This window comes from Penicillium argentinense (assembly GCF_028826775.1).
Source record: "Penicillium argentinense strain IBT 30761 chromosome Unknown utg000002l_segment0_segment0, whole genome shotgun sequence".
Taxonomy (NCBI): Eukaryota; Fungi; Ascomycota; class Eurotiomycetes; order Eurotiales; family Aspergillaceae; genus Penicillium; species Penicillium argentinense.
The window spans coordinates 1781848-1800484 of NW_026622661.1; the positions used below are offsets into that span (position 1 = coordinate 1781848).

Here is an 18637-nt window from a genome sequence, read left to right on the forward strand (position 1 = left end):
ATGGCACATTCCTTCTTCCCACCACCCCTATTTGGGCCCCATGACCCTGAGATTGTTGCTGATGCACAAGCTACAGCTAGTGCAGCGTTAGAACTTGATCGTATTCTCTACGATTTTCCACCTGTAAGTGATACGTTGATCATATGTTAAGTATGTGCTAACTTCATGTTCAATAAAAGCGGGACAGGTCAAATTCCCAGACTTCCGTGTACCAGGATTGCCATGATGAATATCAATCATCTGATGGAGATTCTTGTCAAGATAGCGAGGAAAATACCACTTCTTTAGGTCCTACTTCTACAATAAGCCTCGATCAAGTAGATGTGTCTCGAGATGGGACGATAGTTAGTGGTAGTAGTAGGGATGCTGTTATCGCCTACGAAGTCCAAGACCACCTTATGCTTCCTGAGTATCCTGATACAGATGAGAACGGTGTTCTACATATTATCCACGTGTCGAAAAATCCGTTGCAAAATGTGGAAAGCAGTTCTCGTGAAATTAACGAGATATTCACGCAGCTCATGTCATCCGTATGTTCTACATATGCTTAACATATACCTAATATACGGCAATGAAGTTAACATTCTTAGGTTCAATTTTCAACCAAACATCTCAAATCTGCGAAGCAAATCTACACAAAACTTCTCCAAAAAGACCCCAAAGACAAAGAGTCAAGATCATGGCACCGATCTTATCAATGTACGGGGATTCAACATTGCCATCAAGTCCATCCCAGCCTTATCACCCCATCGCCAAGGTATAATCGGGTTAAGCCAAGTCTTTTCCTTGAGCTTCAGTTCCAGGCTGCGAAACCTGTGTATAGCTCTATTAGGCAAGAGATCGAGCAGCGAACCAGGGAGTAAGTTTCTCACTATATTCAAAATATACCTTGCTTATATTAAGGTAGACTCTACTTCGGTTTCCTCCACACATGGGATCTCGATGGGCCATGCCGCTACGTAACTGGTGATCGGACATGTAGAGGACAAAAACCACGAGTGTGGATTCGGAATGGAGTTAGTATATATACTCGTTATATACTAAACATATGCTAACCAAGATTAGACCACCTTCATCGGTTGCCCTAATCACTCACCTGAACAAACTTGGCATTATGCTCAGGCTGTGTCGAATAGTTCTGCAAGGGTTGACATTGGGTTCTTGAAACTTCTATGTGAGAAGGACGGAATGCGAGCAATAGGTTACAATACCAGAGATTGCCATTTCGTCCTCCATCGTGCAGCGAAGCGTCAGCATTGCGGTATGTTAAATTTATCGTTAACATATGTTAACTAAGCATATGCAAGACATACATTTATCAGACGCTAACCATACGGCAGACTCCGTTCATGCTGATGGTATAGGTAGAATCACTAAAACCGAGTGCCCTGTCAGGATTGATCTTTATATCCCTTGCTCATGGGATCGCTTTCCATTTTACATCGTTGTTTCCCGAGGGTCTCATTCGCATTTCCCACCGCTACCCACAAAGCTACCATATCAGATTGGACAGGAAATCGCAGCGGCAATTCATGCACAAGATATCCTAGGGTTAACCGCACGTACGTATTTCTTTGCAAAGCAAAGCCTATTATCATTAAGTTATTAACTCTAATTTAGGTAAATTGATGGTTTCACCTACATTTGCGAAAATCCTGCATCAACATGGTGACTCGGCGTTACGATATATCCACAAAAGCTTGCATATTGAGGATAAAGTGACTGCTTTAATTCATAAGCAGAGATTACTATACTATCCACAAGGTACAAGTTTCGCTGGTGTTTGGCGCGAATATCAGTTTGATCTCACAAAGAACAATGACGAACAATGGATCCGTGAAGTCTTTTTCTTTGACGAGCAGCGGGAGCATTATCTCATTATATGTTGTACATATGAACAAGCTAAGCTTTTTCAATGTGTACGACATCTTGAGATGGATCTAGCCTTCAAGATGGTTCAGGGAAAGACTAAAGTGTTTTCAATCTCCGGATGGAACGAACAGGCAAAAAGTGAAGTTTCCTCCTGCTGCTTAAAAAATAATTTTAATACGTTAAATATATGCTAACTATATACCAACTATAATAGGGTTAAATACCTATGTCTATGCTTTCATGAACCTTGAGACCCGTGCTGCATATCGAGTTCTTTTTGAGAAAATCTTTAAGACTCTTGGGGATGTTGGACGGAAACCTGTTCAATGGGCGTATCAGCTTGGCGGCGACGATTCGTGTGATGGTATTCGTACTGTTACTGTGGATATGTGTAAAAAACAAGCACCTGGTATGTGGTTGAGATACTAAACATATGTTATACCGATACTAATAATATCTTTAGGACTAGGAGATTATCTTGTTGGTCTAGATCCTCGCTGGACGTGGTCAGAGCATTTACAGCATGTGTTGATCCTATGCCAGACACATGTTAAGCGAGCGTTTCGGAAAAGATTTCCTGACCATGAAGCTACTGCGGCTATCGATTTGATTTGGAGTGCAAATTCAAAGGCAGAAGTTATCCAAATTATGGATGATGTTGCCGAAAAGTGGCCAGAGACCCAGAAGTGGTTTCAAAATAAGAAGGTTGATTGGATACTTGCTGGGCTGACTTCTGAGGCATCAAAAATTCCTATTGATTGGTGGACTAATGCGCCAAACCATACTGGAATTAGCGAAAGCAGCCATTTTCATGATAATGAGGCGGTTGGTCGAAAGCAAACCTTGTTAACTGCGATTCTTAGGTATTTTCTCTAGTTCATATTTTGATTATAAAGCTCACATATATTTAATAGGTGCAAGAGACATGTTCGAGAGATGGAGAAAAGAACAAACTTGCAGTACAAGAGGGTATATACCCAACTTGGCGGTCTCAGAATCCTATTCATCGGATTGCTAAGCAATATCGAAAGAAGGGTTTGTGTCTTTTTGTTACATGTGCTAAGTATATGCTAACAACATATTAGATAAACGTCACCGTTATTCTGCAAATCGTCGGATGCAGAGGCCACAGCAACCTTGGAACCCAAGTAATCCATATGATACACTTGACCCAGTGATGCAACCACCGGAGCTTCCGGATATCTCTGATTCTGTCTCGATGACCGCTTCAGAGATAACTAACATAAGTTCAGTATATGGTCAAACTATTCCTGCATCACGATCTAGTCTACCTCGATATAGAGGTAGTTCAGTTTATACTGAATCATCTGGATTAGCGCCGCAGGATAGTATATCTCAGCAGTTTCATCAAACTCAGGATTCACAGGATGAAGAGGCACAGCTACAACGGGAAATTGAAGCTCTTGAGCGAAAAGAAAGGATTCAGGCCCTCCGAAGAAGAAAGGAAGAATTAGTACGCAGAACGCGGGACGCAGTCTAGGAGTTAAGAGTTAATCTAGTCATTTTTCACCTTTAAGTCATACGTTTTGCATACATTCTAAGTTATCGTATTTAAGATAGAATCTAGATCAGAAAATAGTTTTGCACTATAGAGGCTCAAAGGCTTCGGAGGACTTCTCGCCATCTTCCGCACTGTCATCTCCGGTTCTAGTAACAGACTCGGGAGGAAGCTGACCAGAAGCAGTTCCACTAGGAGCGGCACTAGCAGCAGGTCCAAAACCAGGAAAAGGAATAGGTTTAGAAGGGACATTAGGTCCACGCTATATGATATTAGCATATGCTCTGCACATCTAAAATATATGCCAGGTGTAGACTTACACGACGGCTACGATAGCCAGAGGTAGGCGTTGCCGGGACCTGAAACCGATGGAAACGCGTGCTATAGATGGCGGCGAATCCAGCGTCGTTAGCTCTGTGGATATTGTTAATATATACTTAATGTGAAGTGCTTATCTGCCGGGCTCTGGCCCGTTACACATGACACATTGAGTGTCTACCCAAGGGAATATTAGCACTTACGCAATGCGCTCTAGGGCGTCACAGCAAAATCCAATCATCCCATTATCAGGGCCACGGCCAGGCTCATACATATAGCGGGCCCTGCCGGGGCCCCGGGTCCGCTTCGGCTGGCATTCTGCCAGCCAAGCTGGAGAATCCAGCGCTTAATAGCGTTCTGGCCCGCGGCGATCTCGGTGCGGGACTTAGCGCGGCGGTCGGTGTTGACGACTATTATAAGCATATATTTAGCATATACTCAGAAAATCATATCCGCAGATACTCACTAGCTCCAGAATGATCCTGGCGTATATGCCGACGCATGGCGGGTCCCCCAGAAAACACCAGGCCGCACATCTGATTCGGCGGGTTAACAATAATGTCGCAGCTATTTTCCCTCGAGTCAGTATACCCTCTACATATACTCAGCATATGGTATATTTACTCACACCTCAGTGTTCTCCTTGTTCAGAACCACGGCTGGGTTAGGGGGAGGAGTAGCCGTAATATCAGCAGCCTTGATCTCGTACTTGTTGGCGCCGCTAGCAATAGCTGCTGTATACGCAGTCGGCTTCCAACCAGGGTTGTTGTCGGGAATCGGGCCTGTACATGTTTAGCATATTGAAACCATATGTGTCGCGTTAACATACCATGCGCATAACCCACGATTGGGTCGGGGTTGACCGCGGCTAAGACTGTAGGATTGTCAAAGTCGGCCCGGGTTGGGCCCAGGCCTGGGAAAACACCAAGATTTGCCATAGTGATGTTTCTGATATGCTCGGTGAAGGCAAAAAAACAAGATCAGGCGTGTCAGAGGAAGAGAAATAAGTATTGCCTTAGGTAGACAATTGGAGTAGTTATGGAAGAGAGAAAGAGAGGCGGTAGTATTATGAAGATATATATCTCTTACTTCATTGTTTACACTTGCGTACTAACATTAGAACTTCTTTGATAACCCTCTGTGTCTATGCTTCATTTATCATTACAAAGGTCAGTTTGATCGATTGTAACAAAAGAATCGAGATCGAGAGTGGTAGACATGAGAATAAGAGATATTGTATAGAGTTAATAGAGGTATAGTACAGTTTAGAGGGGTAACCCCAGTTGAACCCTTAGGTAATCGCGTATAATTTCGACATAAAAGCATAAAATCACGGATAACTCCTGAGCAGGACCCAAAATATTTTGGGTCCCGTTCAAGTGCGGGAGTTAGAACGGGACTCAGAACGGAATTATAATAGCTCCGAGCCGGCTGGGTCCCGCTGAGCGAATTCTGGGTCCCGCTCAACTGGAACCCGATTCAAGCCCCTCGAATTTCAGAGTGCATTCTAAGTTTCTGAGCATAGGATCTGGGGACCTGCACGAGTAAGAGAATGCTCGTTCCGCCATGGTGTAGAAGATGCGAGCTGGCCTCTGTCGGTTGTTGGATGGCCTTTAAACCGAGAAGGGAACCTGCTCGGGCAGGTTCTACATTTGGAAAATGCTGCATGTCTGATTCGGTCCCTCCCAAATTAGAGAGCAGGTCTTTCCCACTCGTTGTCACTTCTCCAACTAGGCCGCGAATTCGGGTGGGGTGTTGAGGCTGAGGCAACACCTCAGAGCTGGGCAGTCTAAAAGTCGCGTTTTCATTCGGCTCCTTGTCGGAACTCCTCCTCCTGATTGGACAAAATTTTTCGTGATGGCTTCATCCTTCAAGCGTGATGAGGTTTATCGCCCAACATGAAATGCTACGTTTGTAGCCCAGATGCCCCTTATATTTCTGAAGATAAGTATATAAACAAGATGTATCTCAAGTTGGGGTGGTTTCTGCAATTCCTATTCCATATTCTGTTCATTCACCCATTTGCAACTCATTTCTTTTTTGATTGCCCGGAGTGGACTTTTACTCATGGATTGGTCGTGGTCCAGTGCCTTCATTAATCCTTCAGATCTGCTGGGGAGACATGGCTGGGAGATCGCTCAGCTTAATGATCCTCGCGCGCGGCCCTCCAGGGAGGCTCTTCCATTTTACCCGAGCACTGAGTTCCATGCTAGCCATATGGATGAAGCTCTTAATTCTTGGCCAAAACTTGACTCTGGTCTTGTGGAGTATGACGATACAGAATGCTTGACAGATGCCGGAACGGCGCATGCATCATTGAGCTTCATTGGCCCGGAACATCAACCTATCATCCTCCGTGATGCTGAACCTGGATTAGCTTTGACGAATTGGTCAAAGCTAGCCGCTGAGCCGGTGGAAACCCCGCCTAAAGCGAGGTATATGGGTGAAAGCTTAGAAAGAACATCTTGCAAACGAGGGCAAATCGCGTGAGTTTACTTCGTGCCATTCAAGACCGTCACACATTAATTGTCCAGATTACTGACAAGTCGTTCTTATGTATGATTTTACAGGGAAAACGCTTTATTATGTACTTGGAAAGGATGCAAAAATCCCGGCCCATTTTCGCGCAGGTCAGTGCTGGTGAGGCACTCGAGAGCACATATAGATCCTAGTGCTTTTAAATGTGACCACTGCACTAAACGATTCAATCGCAAAGATAACATGAGCCAGCATGTGCAAAGGATGCATCCAGATCAGGTCTGAAAGCGCTCATAGCTTCAGGGAAGAGTTTGCAATGTGTCGACCTCCGATATATTCAATCAGGTGACTATATCAACTTTTTCATGAAGTGAATCCAGGGTTGTCTTTTTACCTAGCTTTGAAGGCACTACTTATGTGTGGAGAGTAAACAAAGACTGAAATATCGAATATTCCTACTCTGAAAGCAAGGAGCGTAAAGCCCTTGTTATCACGCTAGACTGGAGCGAATATAGACATTCTCTTAAGCTAGAAGATAAGAAACATATTTCAAGAATGATCAATTACAGTCTTACATGCTAGGCGTACTTGAATTGGCCTGTTAAGTACCGGGTTTTTCATGGATAATTTACCGCAAACTAAATAAGTCAGAAACAGCACGCCAACTGACGTACAAAAGAATTCCAAAGACAGGTGTACGCAAATTATAAGACTATGTGGTGCTACTATGGAGGAGCCTATATGGGCTTTTAGGGTTTTCGACAAAAGTTTCTGAGGTATCCTACACTTTAAGAATTACTGGACATGTTTATTGTGAACGATTTACAAATCCTTAAATACAAAGATCTCTCATTGGTCTGTACAAACAAGTCTAGAATTTGAATTCAGTCAGCTTTACACGATAGCGAATGCAAAATTAACACGATGCCTCATTAAAGCAATACACGAGATCCCTGCCTAAGGATCCGATATTTTAACGGTTTCTACGGCTTTTCTATCACCTGGAACAAGGTAAATAGCGTTATCGTTAATCCTGAAACCACTTAGTCCTCGGATGTCGAGACACTAGACTGACTTGCAAATGTTAAGCCCAGGGTGACTCGGCTGGATTCAAGTTTCAGTTACCCGCCAAGGTATCGAACAAATTTGTCAAGGTAATTGAAAGGTTGCGGCCGGTCCACATCTCACGCCACCCCTCTCGTGCCTCTTCTTGATGATGCTACGTATGGTAGATGATAGGTTTGGGTTCTTTGGTCGTGATATTGCTGTTGAATCGACCCGCACGGCTTGATCGTGCTGCCAGAGAGCTTACATCTCTTCACGAACTAGGTAGTTAATGTAATTCACTATCGAGTGACGCATCCCACCAAAAATCGCGTTCCGACGCGTACCCACCATGCCACCAAAACAGGCTCAATCAAGCCAGGATTCGGCTAATCATGAGGGCAGAATCTTATTAGCCATTTAGGCACTTCAAAACGGACAATTACCTAGTCTTCGCGCTGCAGCCAAGATATACGGCGTATCTGAGGCTACAATCCGCTGCCGACGTGCGGACCAGTCTTCTCGCGCGAATACACGCTAATAGTCATAAATTGACTGAATTTGAAGAAGAACCGCTTGTGCAGTGGATACTATTTATGGATTCTTGTGGTGCGGCCCCTAGGCCCTCTACTGTGAGAGAAATGGCTAATATTCTACTTGCCGACCGTGGAAACAATGCCACCCCCCAAACCCAACTGTTGGGATCAATTGGCTAACTAAGCTTGCCAAACGCCGAGAAGAGCTTCGAACATGTTTTTCAAGACGACATGATTACTAACGCGCTGAAAATGAGAATCCAACAGTCTTACGTGAATGGTTTAAAACTGTTCAATCTGTCATCAATAAGAATGGTATCCAATCAGATGATATCTATAACTCTGATGAGACTGGTTTTGCGATGGGCCTTATTTCAGCACGAAAGATGGCTGCTCGAGCTGAGTATCACGGTCGTCGGGCAATTCTGCAACCTGGAAATCGTGAATAGGTGACTGTTATTGAGTCAATTAGTGCGGCTGGTTTTGCTCTCCTACCATGCATTATCTTTAAAGCCAAAAACCACAACACTAGTTGGCTTGATGGACTTCCAAAGAGTGGCGAATTGAAGTCTCACCTAATGGATGGACTTCGGATGAAATCAGTATCAGATGGCTCAAAAATCTATTCATCTCATTCACATCAGTTCGGATGAAAGGAAAATACCGCCTTCTGATTTTTGATGGCAATAGTAGCCATCTCACGCCTCAATTCGACCGAATTTGTGCTGTAATCTCAACCATCCCACTTTGCATGCCAGCATCTTAAGCGTGCCTATGGTTGTCTGATTATGTCGGTATCAGTGGAGAATCAGTATTGTAAGGGATGGTCAGATTGTATCATTGTAACTTAGCCAAGAGTCTTAGTCATGCTCGGTGGCATAACGTAACCCGTAAGCGAGTGGATCATGCAAGCGGCCGGATCAGCCCAGAAAACCATACTTAAGGCGATCTTTTATAACTTGATAACTCAACCATAATAAAGTATTACTTATTAAAATTGAGTATATAGTATTATTAAAATACATATAGAAAGCTATTAGATTTTGAAATAATTCAAATCGATTTTAGTAGAATTACCATAAATTACATTGTATTTTTGACTAAACGAAGCCAAACATATATATCTTCTATGAGACTATCTTGAAATATCTGGAAATTTGTTAAGATACTTATATTGCTACTATAAAGATAATATAAAAGTGTTGATTAAAAATAGATAAGAGGTGTTGAGGTATAGACTCCTAAAATATCGCCTTAAGTATGGTGTTCTGGGCTGATCCGGCCGCTTGCATGATCCACTCGCTTACGGGTTACGTTACAAATTCGTGTGTGAGAACGAACATAACCAATGCAGATGACAAGGTATCTATGATTCGTCCAGGTGATTGGGTCTAAAGTGGTACCGACAGATTACCAATCAGGCACGGCTAGTTAACTAACGTACCTCCCGCTTCCACCCTACCAAAAACGCGTCTCCCATACCTACGTATCTTCTTCTACCACACACCATGACACGTTAAAACGCCCAAAACGCGTCAAAAGTGCAGGAACGAGAGGAGATGCTTCTACACGCTATAGAATTATATAAAAATGGCTAATTTCAGTCTTTTCGCGCAGCAGCTACGCGATACGAATTGCCATGGACTACCCTGCGCGACCGCATCAACGGAACACTCTCTACTACACCTAAACGTCACCACCGGCTGAGATTATCTTCTACTGAGGAGGAATCGCTAAAAAATTGATATTCGACGCAGATATGCGAGGTCTAGCGCCTAGGCCCTGTGCTATTCGAGGTATGGCCAATATTATCCTAGCAGCTCGCGGCGGAGATCCCTCCCCTACGGTCGGCAAAAAATTGGCTATCAGAATTTATACATCGCCAGCCTGAACTTCGTACGCGGTGGTCTAGGCGTTATGACTACCAGCGCGCTCTAAACGATAACCCAGCAACCCTTCGGGAGTGGTTTAACACGCTTCAACTCGTCATTAACGATAATGGTATCCAGCCAGAGGATATATACACCTTCGATGAGACAGGCTTCGCGATGGGTCTAATATCATCGCATCAGGTTGTTACACACGCTATTTTTAGCAGTCGGCGACAAGTTCTACAGCCAGGAAACCGTGAATGGGTTACGGTGATTGAATCAATTAGTGCCGGTGACTCTTCTACCACCGTGTTTCATATTCAAAGGGAAGGTCTATATCGAGGGCTGGTTCGAAAGCCTACCAGATAAAGCCTGGCTTGTTGAAATCTCGCCTAATGGCTGGACTAGCGACGAAATAGGCCTACGATGGCTCCACAACCACTTTATTCCAGCGACTACTACGCGTACAGGGGGAAATATCGCCTTTTGATTCTTGACGGCCATAGCAGCCATCTTTCGGCTCGATTCGATCAAATTTGCAAAGATAACGCGGTTAACCCTCTCTGTATGCCACCGCATACGTCGCATCGCCTACAGACACTAGATGTTGATTGTTTTGCTAGCCTAAAACGATCGTACGGTCGCATGATTGAAGACCGCTCACGCCTAGGCTTTACACATATCGATAAGCTTGATTTCCTAGATGCATACCCACAAGCTCGTAAGGATGCATTTAAAGAAGAGACTATTCGAAATAGCTTCGCAGCCGCCGCAATCCTTCCAATCGACGCAGATCGGGTGCTTGCTAAGCTCAATATATTACTTCAGACGCCTACACCACCAGAAGAACTGCTAGGCAGTCTACTATCAAGCGGGTCTATCCAAACACCTCAAAATCTCAGAGTTAAAGCAGTCTCTATCATCAATCTACACGGCAGGTAGCACGCGAAAGTGGCCTAACAGGCGCTGAGGCCGCAGAGGCCCTATTACCTCCTACACAGGCTATAGAGCACGTTCAACACGCTCTAGCAGTAGTGGGTGAACAGGCTATACAACAACCTCAGCCTACCGGAAAGGCGCCGCCAAGGTGTAGTGGATGCAGAGAGGTTGGGCATAAGATTAATGTATGCAAAAATAGCTTCATTTAAATTGATTCATGGCGTTTTGGTGGTACAAATCGCTTGTCAGCCTTCAATTTCATGATGGAGCTGCACATAGTTCAATCCAGGTGAGAAAGTAAAGAAAAGATAGCTTTGCAAAGCACTACTTGTCGTAGTCTTTTAACTGCTCCCTGGCGTGATGTACTGCGGTCACTGAGGGACCCTGCAGGGGTGCGCCAATGATATGGTAGCCGCCCAAACATCCCCGATATCTCCACCCCTCCTGGATCGTCCTGGTTCTCTTTTTCCAATCAGAAGCATGATCAAAGCGCTGATATCGCGACTGAAAATAGCTATCCTTTTCGTCGTCAACTACAGTTTGGAATTCGAATACTTGCTGCAACATGTTAATTATTGTAGCCTATCATAATCTAGACAGTGGGGTATTTTGGGACTTCAGACTCGGCCTGTCGCGTAAAGGTTATGGGGCAGCAAACGACCAATAACAATGGGGTACTACCAACGGTTTTCCTCATCTGTGGCCGAATGGGGTGGGTAAGAAGTTCTATCAACATTAGGCCTTACAACCGCACCTACTTATAATCGTATAATTTATAAGCCACACTTATCAACAAAAATTCTAACCACAACAAATTACCAATGCGGAACGTATTTTGACCATGAGACAGTTTGATACGCACTCTCCGGCAAGGTCCTCAGTCCAATCAAGTCTTCCGTTAAGATAAATCCTCGACCCACACAATAAAGGGCACAGACAAAAGAAATTGGAATCAAAGCACGAAGGGGGATTTCCAAGTTGGGATCCTGCTCAGGATCAATATTCCTAAGCCTCGCGGCAAGACGGCTGATCCATCTGTTTTTTGACCCTCTTTTCCGCTTCAGTGTAGCTTGTGCCCTTGCTTTTGCTAGCTCCGGTTGAAACATTTTTTTGTGAAAGTATAGCGAAAGAAGACCTGCAACCAACGCAAAGGCCAAGGTATTCACACTAGTGATACGCCAAAGTAACTTCTCTGTCGTGGACGGAAAGGTGGAATTCCAGGCAATAAGAAACACAGAGCTGAAGAGAAGGATTGTTGGGGCACAGATTATCTCCGCCTGGGTATCCACGTTTGGAATGAAATGACTTGGAATGCGATCATATGGTCGTCGCTCCGGCCGAGTAAATAGCGGTATATGTATATAGTGTAGGATTTGAACGTAGTATTTCCAAAATCGAGCACAAAACCACTCATCCCGCGAGAGAAAGTCGAGTGGTGTTTCATACCACTTCGATCCGGAATTTTGACCAAGATTATTCCGAATAATAGCCACGGATTTCTTAGGTTTTAATATGATTGGTTTGTTAATATCCATAGGTTTGTGATACCAGCAGTAGGATGTCACGAGAAAGACCAGAATAAAGGAGAGGGTAGTGAGTTCGAGGGTGGTAAGAAAGAGTCCCTGGGCAAAACGAAATATGCAGTTTAAAGAGAACCATAGGACTTGCGCTATTGTCATTAACCTACCTAGGTAAGCATAGTGAATAAATAGAAAGGAAATTCCAATTAAGGTAGACCGTGACTTACCTAGCTAGTCCATCTGCTTTACTCTTGTCTTTAATTTCCTCTTCTTCCAATATGGGATATTCAACGTATCCCTCCTTGACTAGGATATAGAGCTGCTTGGCGTCCAAAGGAAATGAAGGTAAAAGATCTATTTCCGGGGGCTCTATCCAAAAGCCCCCATATCGGCAAAGAACGCATGCTTAATAGTCCAGTCTTTATATCCAGCCTCGTAGAAATTCTGCTCCGTCAGCTTCGACATCACACCGACGTCTGACTAACTTATAACCCACCTTAACAGAGCAGCGCGCAGATGACCATTGGCCCAGAGCTAGCATCAATAGGAATTCGGATCCGAGTATTGCAATACAAGCAAGATCGAATTTGTATCTCCATTTTCTGAATGCGCCATCGGATTGGGCAGGCAGATTTGGAGACACGGATGTCCAGCAACAGAGGACGATTGTGAGAACGCAAGTGGATAAAATGCCCCACGTCCCTCTCCCGTCGGGCTCAGGGACCCAGCCACGGGTGGTTGTGATAGTGTCGTTCATGATTGATAAACACCTGAATAAGATGTAGGATCAGGATTTAGAGGAAGCTTAATATAGTTAATTGAGTCTACCTAGCGGAAGCGCACATTCAAGCTAGTGGCTGATGGAAGGAGCCCGAAATAGTATTTTGGCACTACGGTTTGATTACGCGCCCCTAAGATTCACCGATATGCAGGAGCCTAGGAAATGGGCAGCTGATCGGCCTGAGTTCAGTACAGTAATTGTTAAATCTGCCTTGCGACCGCGACATCGCCCATGATGCACGGGCACTGCCTCCGCCCATGGCGCCTGTCAAGGCTCTGCGCGGGTCAGCAAGGTCCCCGTTTAACTAACAACTCGGGAAAGACAGAACTTAGCGACGGAGCCAGTTCAGCTCCTGAGTGCCCACTCAATTCTTGGGTGGCTATGTGCAGGTGCCAAGAGACCAAGAGTTTGCAGGCGCTAGCCCTGCCCAATCAACGATAAGTGATAAGTCTAGTTCCCATAAGAAGGGTTGGGCAGCGATCTGCCTGATCCGCCCCTGGTCTGGTCTGCTGCCCTAGGTGCGATATCCTTAACTGTAGTGGTCTCCGCAGTAGGCTCTTATTTGACCACACTGGGAATAGCAAGATGCTCTACCGATGTAACCGTGGCGTATAGATGGCCGTTCTCAGCCAGACAGCCACGCTGTCCCAGTGAGGATTGATTTCATTGGCTTATCATCTTGCTGTAGGAGCGGGTCTCTGCAGTAGCTGTCATTGGGCGACAATATAACAGTGCTGCGGACCATGACTGAAATCAGAGCTAGGGCCTAGCCGATCACTATAAAGAGCCACGAGAATCCTCTTTTGTAAAAAGAATATCGAGAATCTGTGCTCTCTCTGCTATCTTATTATTGAATTGAACAACACCGCCGCCTTAGACAGATATCTTTCTATACTCTCTACATAATGCGGCTTGCATATCATAGTTAAGTTTGCCCCCTTTTAGACAAACATTGTTCCAATCCCTAACAATTGCGCAGAGTCCTGCAATCTGATGTTGTTCATTTTTTCGTTGGTAAAAATCGAAAGCAGTTCTCAATTCACCAGGCATTGGAAAGCTCTTTTCCCAAGAAAGGCCCTTGAGCCAGCGATGTTCTTAAAAATATAGTATGTGATATTGTGGGCGGTGTAAGCGGGTGGGCGGCGTAAGTGGGAGGTACGTTATTGCTTTTTCTATGACAGATAGTAATTCGTATTCACGGAAGGTATGAATCTCCCCTCCAATCAGGGGGTTATCCCAAATTGCTTGAGTCTCCAACACTTCTTTTCGCTGCCTAGTCGGCACAGATATTCGTTTCCTTCGCATCCAGACCTCCTCTCTTCACTATAGTAAGTCCTTTCTGTACTCCGTATGCGGCTTGGGATGCAACAGAGGAAACGTAGGGTGGAGTTCTTCAGATCTTTTGGATCACCATCAGATTGAGTAGTAATGTTCGCTTCGTCGGAGCTGCTTACCCCTTCCCCTCCTCCAGGCTAAGCAAGCTAGAACAGGAATTTTACCCACCTAAGAATCGATAGTTCATTTGGGAGATGGAAGTCAGCGCTATGACCTCACTCGCTAGTACGGCAGAATGTAGATCTGTCTACGTTGTTTTACGTGCGACCCCATTCTGTCCAGATGACGAGTTGCATCAGGCCCCTTGCGTCATAGCAATAAAGGATCGATCTTTGATTGGCCGATTTGGACGATCTGACAGCAATATATCGGTCAAATTGAGAGGCCTCTTTGTCTTTTTATCTGTGCAAACGAAAACTCCACTACAGATATATCCTGACGATAGCATATATAACTGCCACACCGCATGACCACTTCCTCTCCACATTCTCCTATACACCTGCGAAAAAAAAAGCAGTTACTGCAATCTAGTTTACAGTGAAGAAGTGAAGATGCAACCAATTTATTTTCTCTCCGCCTTTCTTCTCGCAACCGTGATGGCTTTTCCGGTCGATGAGCGCCGGTCCAAGGCGTTGACCGAGCGTCAAGTAAGAAACCTGTCTTCTGGAGAATATGGAGCTAATTGATGACAATCAATAGGATGTAAGTGATGGCTTCCTTTTGCGAAGGACAATAACCGTGTAGCAAGGGCTAACTGATGGCGTTCGACAAGTCTGTAAGTGATGCTTCCGCTCTGAAGAACAATAACCATATGGCCAGTGCTAATAGATGGCGATCGGTAGGGTGTAAGTGATAGATCCCCTTTTTGAAGAACAATAACCGTGGCGCTAGGGCTGACAGATAGCGATCGATAGGGTGTAAGTGATGGTTTCTCGTTACGAAGGACAATAACCATGTGGCCAGGGCTAACGGACGACAATCGATAGGCTGTAAGTGATGGTTTCCCTTTGCGAAGGACAATAACTGTGTGGTTAGGGTTAACGGATGGCGTTCGACAAGACTGTAAGTGATGCTTCCGCTCTGAAGAACAATAACTATATGGCCAGTGCTAACAGATGGCGATCGGTAGGGTGTAAGTGATAGAACCTCTCTTTGAAGAACAATAACTATACGGCCAGGGTTAACGGAGAGCGATCAATAGGCTGTAAGTGATGGTTCCCCTCTTTGAAGAATAATAACCGTATGGCCAGGGCTAACGGATGGTGATCAATAGATGGTAAGTGATGGTTCCCGTCTTTAAAGAATAACAACCGTATGGCCAGAGCTAACAGATGGCGATCGATAGGCTGTAAGTGATGGCTCCCTCTTGAAAAATAATAACCCTGTGGCCAGGGCTAACGGATGGCTATTGATAGGGTGTAAGCGATAAATCCATTCTTTGAAGAACAATAACCGTGTGGCTAGGGCTTACAGATGACGATCGATAGGCTGTAAGTGATGGTTTCCCTTTGCGAAGGACAATAACTGTGTGGCCAGGGCTGACAGATAGCGATCGATAGGCTGTAAGTGATGGTTTCCCGTTACGAAGGACAATAACTGTGTGGCCAGGGCTGACGGATAGATATTCAAAGAAAGTAAGTGATGGTTCCGCTCTGAAGAAAATAGACCGTATGGCCAGTGCTAATAGATGACGATCGATAGGGCGTAAGTGATGGTTTCCCTCTTTGGAGAACAATAACCGTACGCCCAGGGTTAACGAATGGTGATCAATAGGTGGTAAGTGATGGTTCCCGTCTTTAAAGAATAATAACCGTATGGCCAGAGCTAACAGATGGCGATCGATAGGCTGTAAGTGATGGGTCCCTCTCTGAAGAACAATAACCATATAGTCAGGGTTAATGGATGGCTATCGTTAGGATGTAAGTGATAATTTTCCTCTCTTGAGAATAATAATTGTGTGTCCCGGGCTAACGGATGGCGATCGATAGGCTGTAAGTGATGGTCTCCTCTGAAAACTAACAACCATATTGCCTGGGCTAATTGAGCGATTGACAGTTTGTAAGTGATGATTCCCCTCTTTGAAGAACAGTAACCGTGCAGCCAGAGCTAACAGATAGCGAACAATAGCAAGTAAGTGATGGATCCCTCTCCAAATAACAATCACCGTGTGGCCAGGGCTAACGGATAGTGATCGATAGGCTGTAAGTGTTGGTTTCTTTCAGCGAACAACTATAACCGTGCGTGCAGGGCTAACGGATGGCGATCGATAGGCTGTAAGTGATGGTCTCCTCTGAAAAAAAAAAACAACCATATTGCCTGGGCTAATTGAGCGATTGACAGGCTGTAAGTGATGATTCCCCTCTTTGAAGAACAGTAACCGTACAGCCAGAGCTAACAGATAGCGAACAATAGCAAGTAAGTGATGGATCCCTCTCCAAATAACAATCACCGTGTGGCCAGGTCTAACGGATGGCGATTAATAGGCTGTAAGTGATGACTCCCCAATTTGAAGAATAGTAACCGTGCGGGCAGGGCTAACGGACGACGATCGATAGGTTGTAAGTGATGGTCCTCTTTGGAAAATAACAACCATATTCCCTGGGCTAATTGAGCGATTGACAGGCTGTAAGTGACGATCCTCTTCTTTGAAGAACAATAACCGTGCGACCAGAGCTAAAAGATAGCGCACAATAGCAAGTAAGTGATGGGTCCCCTTTCGAAGAACAATAACCGTGAGGCTTGGGCTGACAGATGGCGATCGATAGGGTGTAAGTGATGGTTTCCCGTTACGAAGGACAATAACCATGTGACCAGGGCTAACGGACGACAATCGATAGGCTGTAAGTGATGGTTTCCCTTTGCGAAGGACGATAACTGTGTGGCCAGGGTTTACTGATGGCGTTCGACAAGACTGTAAGTGATGCGTCCGCTCTGAAGAACAATAACCATATGGCCAGTGCTAACAGATGGCGATCGATAGGGTGTAAGTGGTGGTTTCCCTCTGCGAAGAAGGATAACTGTGTGGCTCGAGCTCATAATCCACTAGTAAATGTGAGCTATTTATGGCCGCTTCTTTCTGGGTCATTAATGGTGGATGGGTACGACTGTGTGGCTTGAAAGATCTTCTTAATTGCTGTCACCTTTGTACCAGCAGCAATTTTCTTCATTCAGCCTTGATGTGGGTTTTCTCCTATAGTTTTAGGTTTCCCCATATCCTTCTGCAAATGCAAAGGCCGTGTTATCGTTGGATCCTACGAAATACACTGTATTAGGGAGGTGAACTCCGAGATACGTACTGTGTAAGTAGAAATAACTCAAATGTTCATAATGTAGTGGGGGATTGCCATTCAACATTACAATTCCCAAAGAGGAAGTCCTGCCTTGGTGCCTGATGAATGTGGCATCTTTAACCAGACCGTGACCGTGAGGTTCGTCTCATTCGTAGCAGACTGAGATCTTACACACACACACATCGCCGACGAAATGAAGAATTGTTGACCTCCCTATTGATGATAAATTTCCCACCGGTATCTGCCATCTATCCATCGTAGCCATCGCCACCGCAGGCTTCCTTGTTCTGTTTGGTGGTTGGTTTCTCGTGCTTCCGTCGATAATCCAGGCCTACTGGCTGCCACCGCGCATTCCTCATTCTTCACTAGTTAACTAGTGAAGGGGTAACGCTCGATGGCAGCACGCGCTGAGACGTGCGGGTCGATCCAGAAGAAAAACCACCACAAAACACACGTAGCAATCAAGAAATAGCGAGAAACCCAAATGTTAGGGGCCAGGTCGGAGAGGTGTAAGAAGGTGTATTCTAGAACTAGCTATCCGGCCACCGTATACTCCCGGCTATGCCACATAGCCTGGATGGCACCCATGTAGTAGGGGGAGAGGGTCTCCCCACTACACTACGTAGCACCGAGAGTGTTAGAAGGACGTGTTAGCGCGGCGTACCCCACATTATCCTAACTTTGCATAGCCTAGATAGCTTCATCATATGGATCTTCAGTCCATCATCACCATCCCCTTCAGAGTTGATAGTAGAGTGAGGATGGTTGGTTAAATGCTGTTTCTACTAATCCGATTGCAGCATCTACTGTCCTCCACCCTTTCATATTATTCCTGAAAAAGAAGGCGATGAAGGAATTAAATTTGTTGATGATGAAGCTATCTACGATATGGAAAGTAAGGTGTGGGGGGGGGGGGGGGGGGAGAACACCGGAAAGTGAGTCATATGACTTAACAACTCCGTGGCTGGAGAGTACTTCGTTGCGCTCTACAACATTATGGAACGCCCAGCCTTAATATTAATAGTTATACGAGTAGAAGAGCCTCTTGGTGGCTAATATAAAGATGAATGACATGGTAAGATCAATCTTATGAAATCAACAACCTGAGGCGCCCAGAATATCAACAAATGCATA

The 18637-nt window shown here is 45.0% G+C and overlaps 3 protein-coding genes across 3 annotated transcripts; 1 reads left to right on the forward strand and 2 right to left on the reverse strand.

Moving 5' to 3' along the window:
* On the forward strand, positions 1 to 3050 carry N7532_001510 (uncharacterized protein; the record flags this gene model as incomplete). The annotated part of the gene is made up of 10 exons (XM_056614004.1): positions 1 to 123; positions 180 to 530; positions 591 to 859; positions 983 to 1016; positions 1066 to 1261; positions 1341 to 1562; positions 1621 to 1887; positions 2087 to 2281; positions 2336 to 2697; positions 2958 to 3050. The coding sequence occupies 10 exons, from the start codon at positions 1 to 3 to the stop codon at positions 3048 to 3050; spliced, it is 2112 nt and encodes a 703-aa protein (XP_056479045.1).
* Positions 3051 to 3479: 429 nt separating this feature from the next.
* On the reverse strand, positions 3480 to 4647 carry N7532_001511 (uncharacterized protein; the record flags this gene model as incomplete). Its single annotated transcript, XM_056614005.1, has 6 exons — positions 3480 to 3653; positions 3712 to 3805; positions 3913 to 4039; positions 4176 to 4276; positions 4338 to 4491; positions 4539 to 4647. The coding sequence occupies 6 exons, from the start codon at positions 4645 to 4647 to the stop codon at positions 3480 to 3482; spliced, it is 759 nt and encodes a 252-aa protein (XP_056479046.1).
* A 7819-nt stretch (positions 4648 to 12466) lies between these two features.
* On the reverse strand, positions 12467 to 12854 carry N7532_001512 (uncharacterized protein; the record flags this gene model as incomplete). Its single annotated transcript, XM_056614006.1, has 2 exons — positions 12467 to 12541; positions 12594 to 12854. 2 exons carry the CDS (start codon positions 12852 to 12854, stop codon positions 12467 to 12469), a joined length of 336 nt encoding a protein of 111 aa, XP_056479047.1.
* Between the last annotated feature and the right edge of the window lie 5783 nt (positions 12855 to 18637).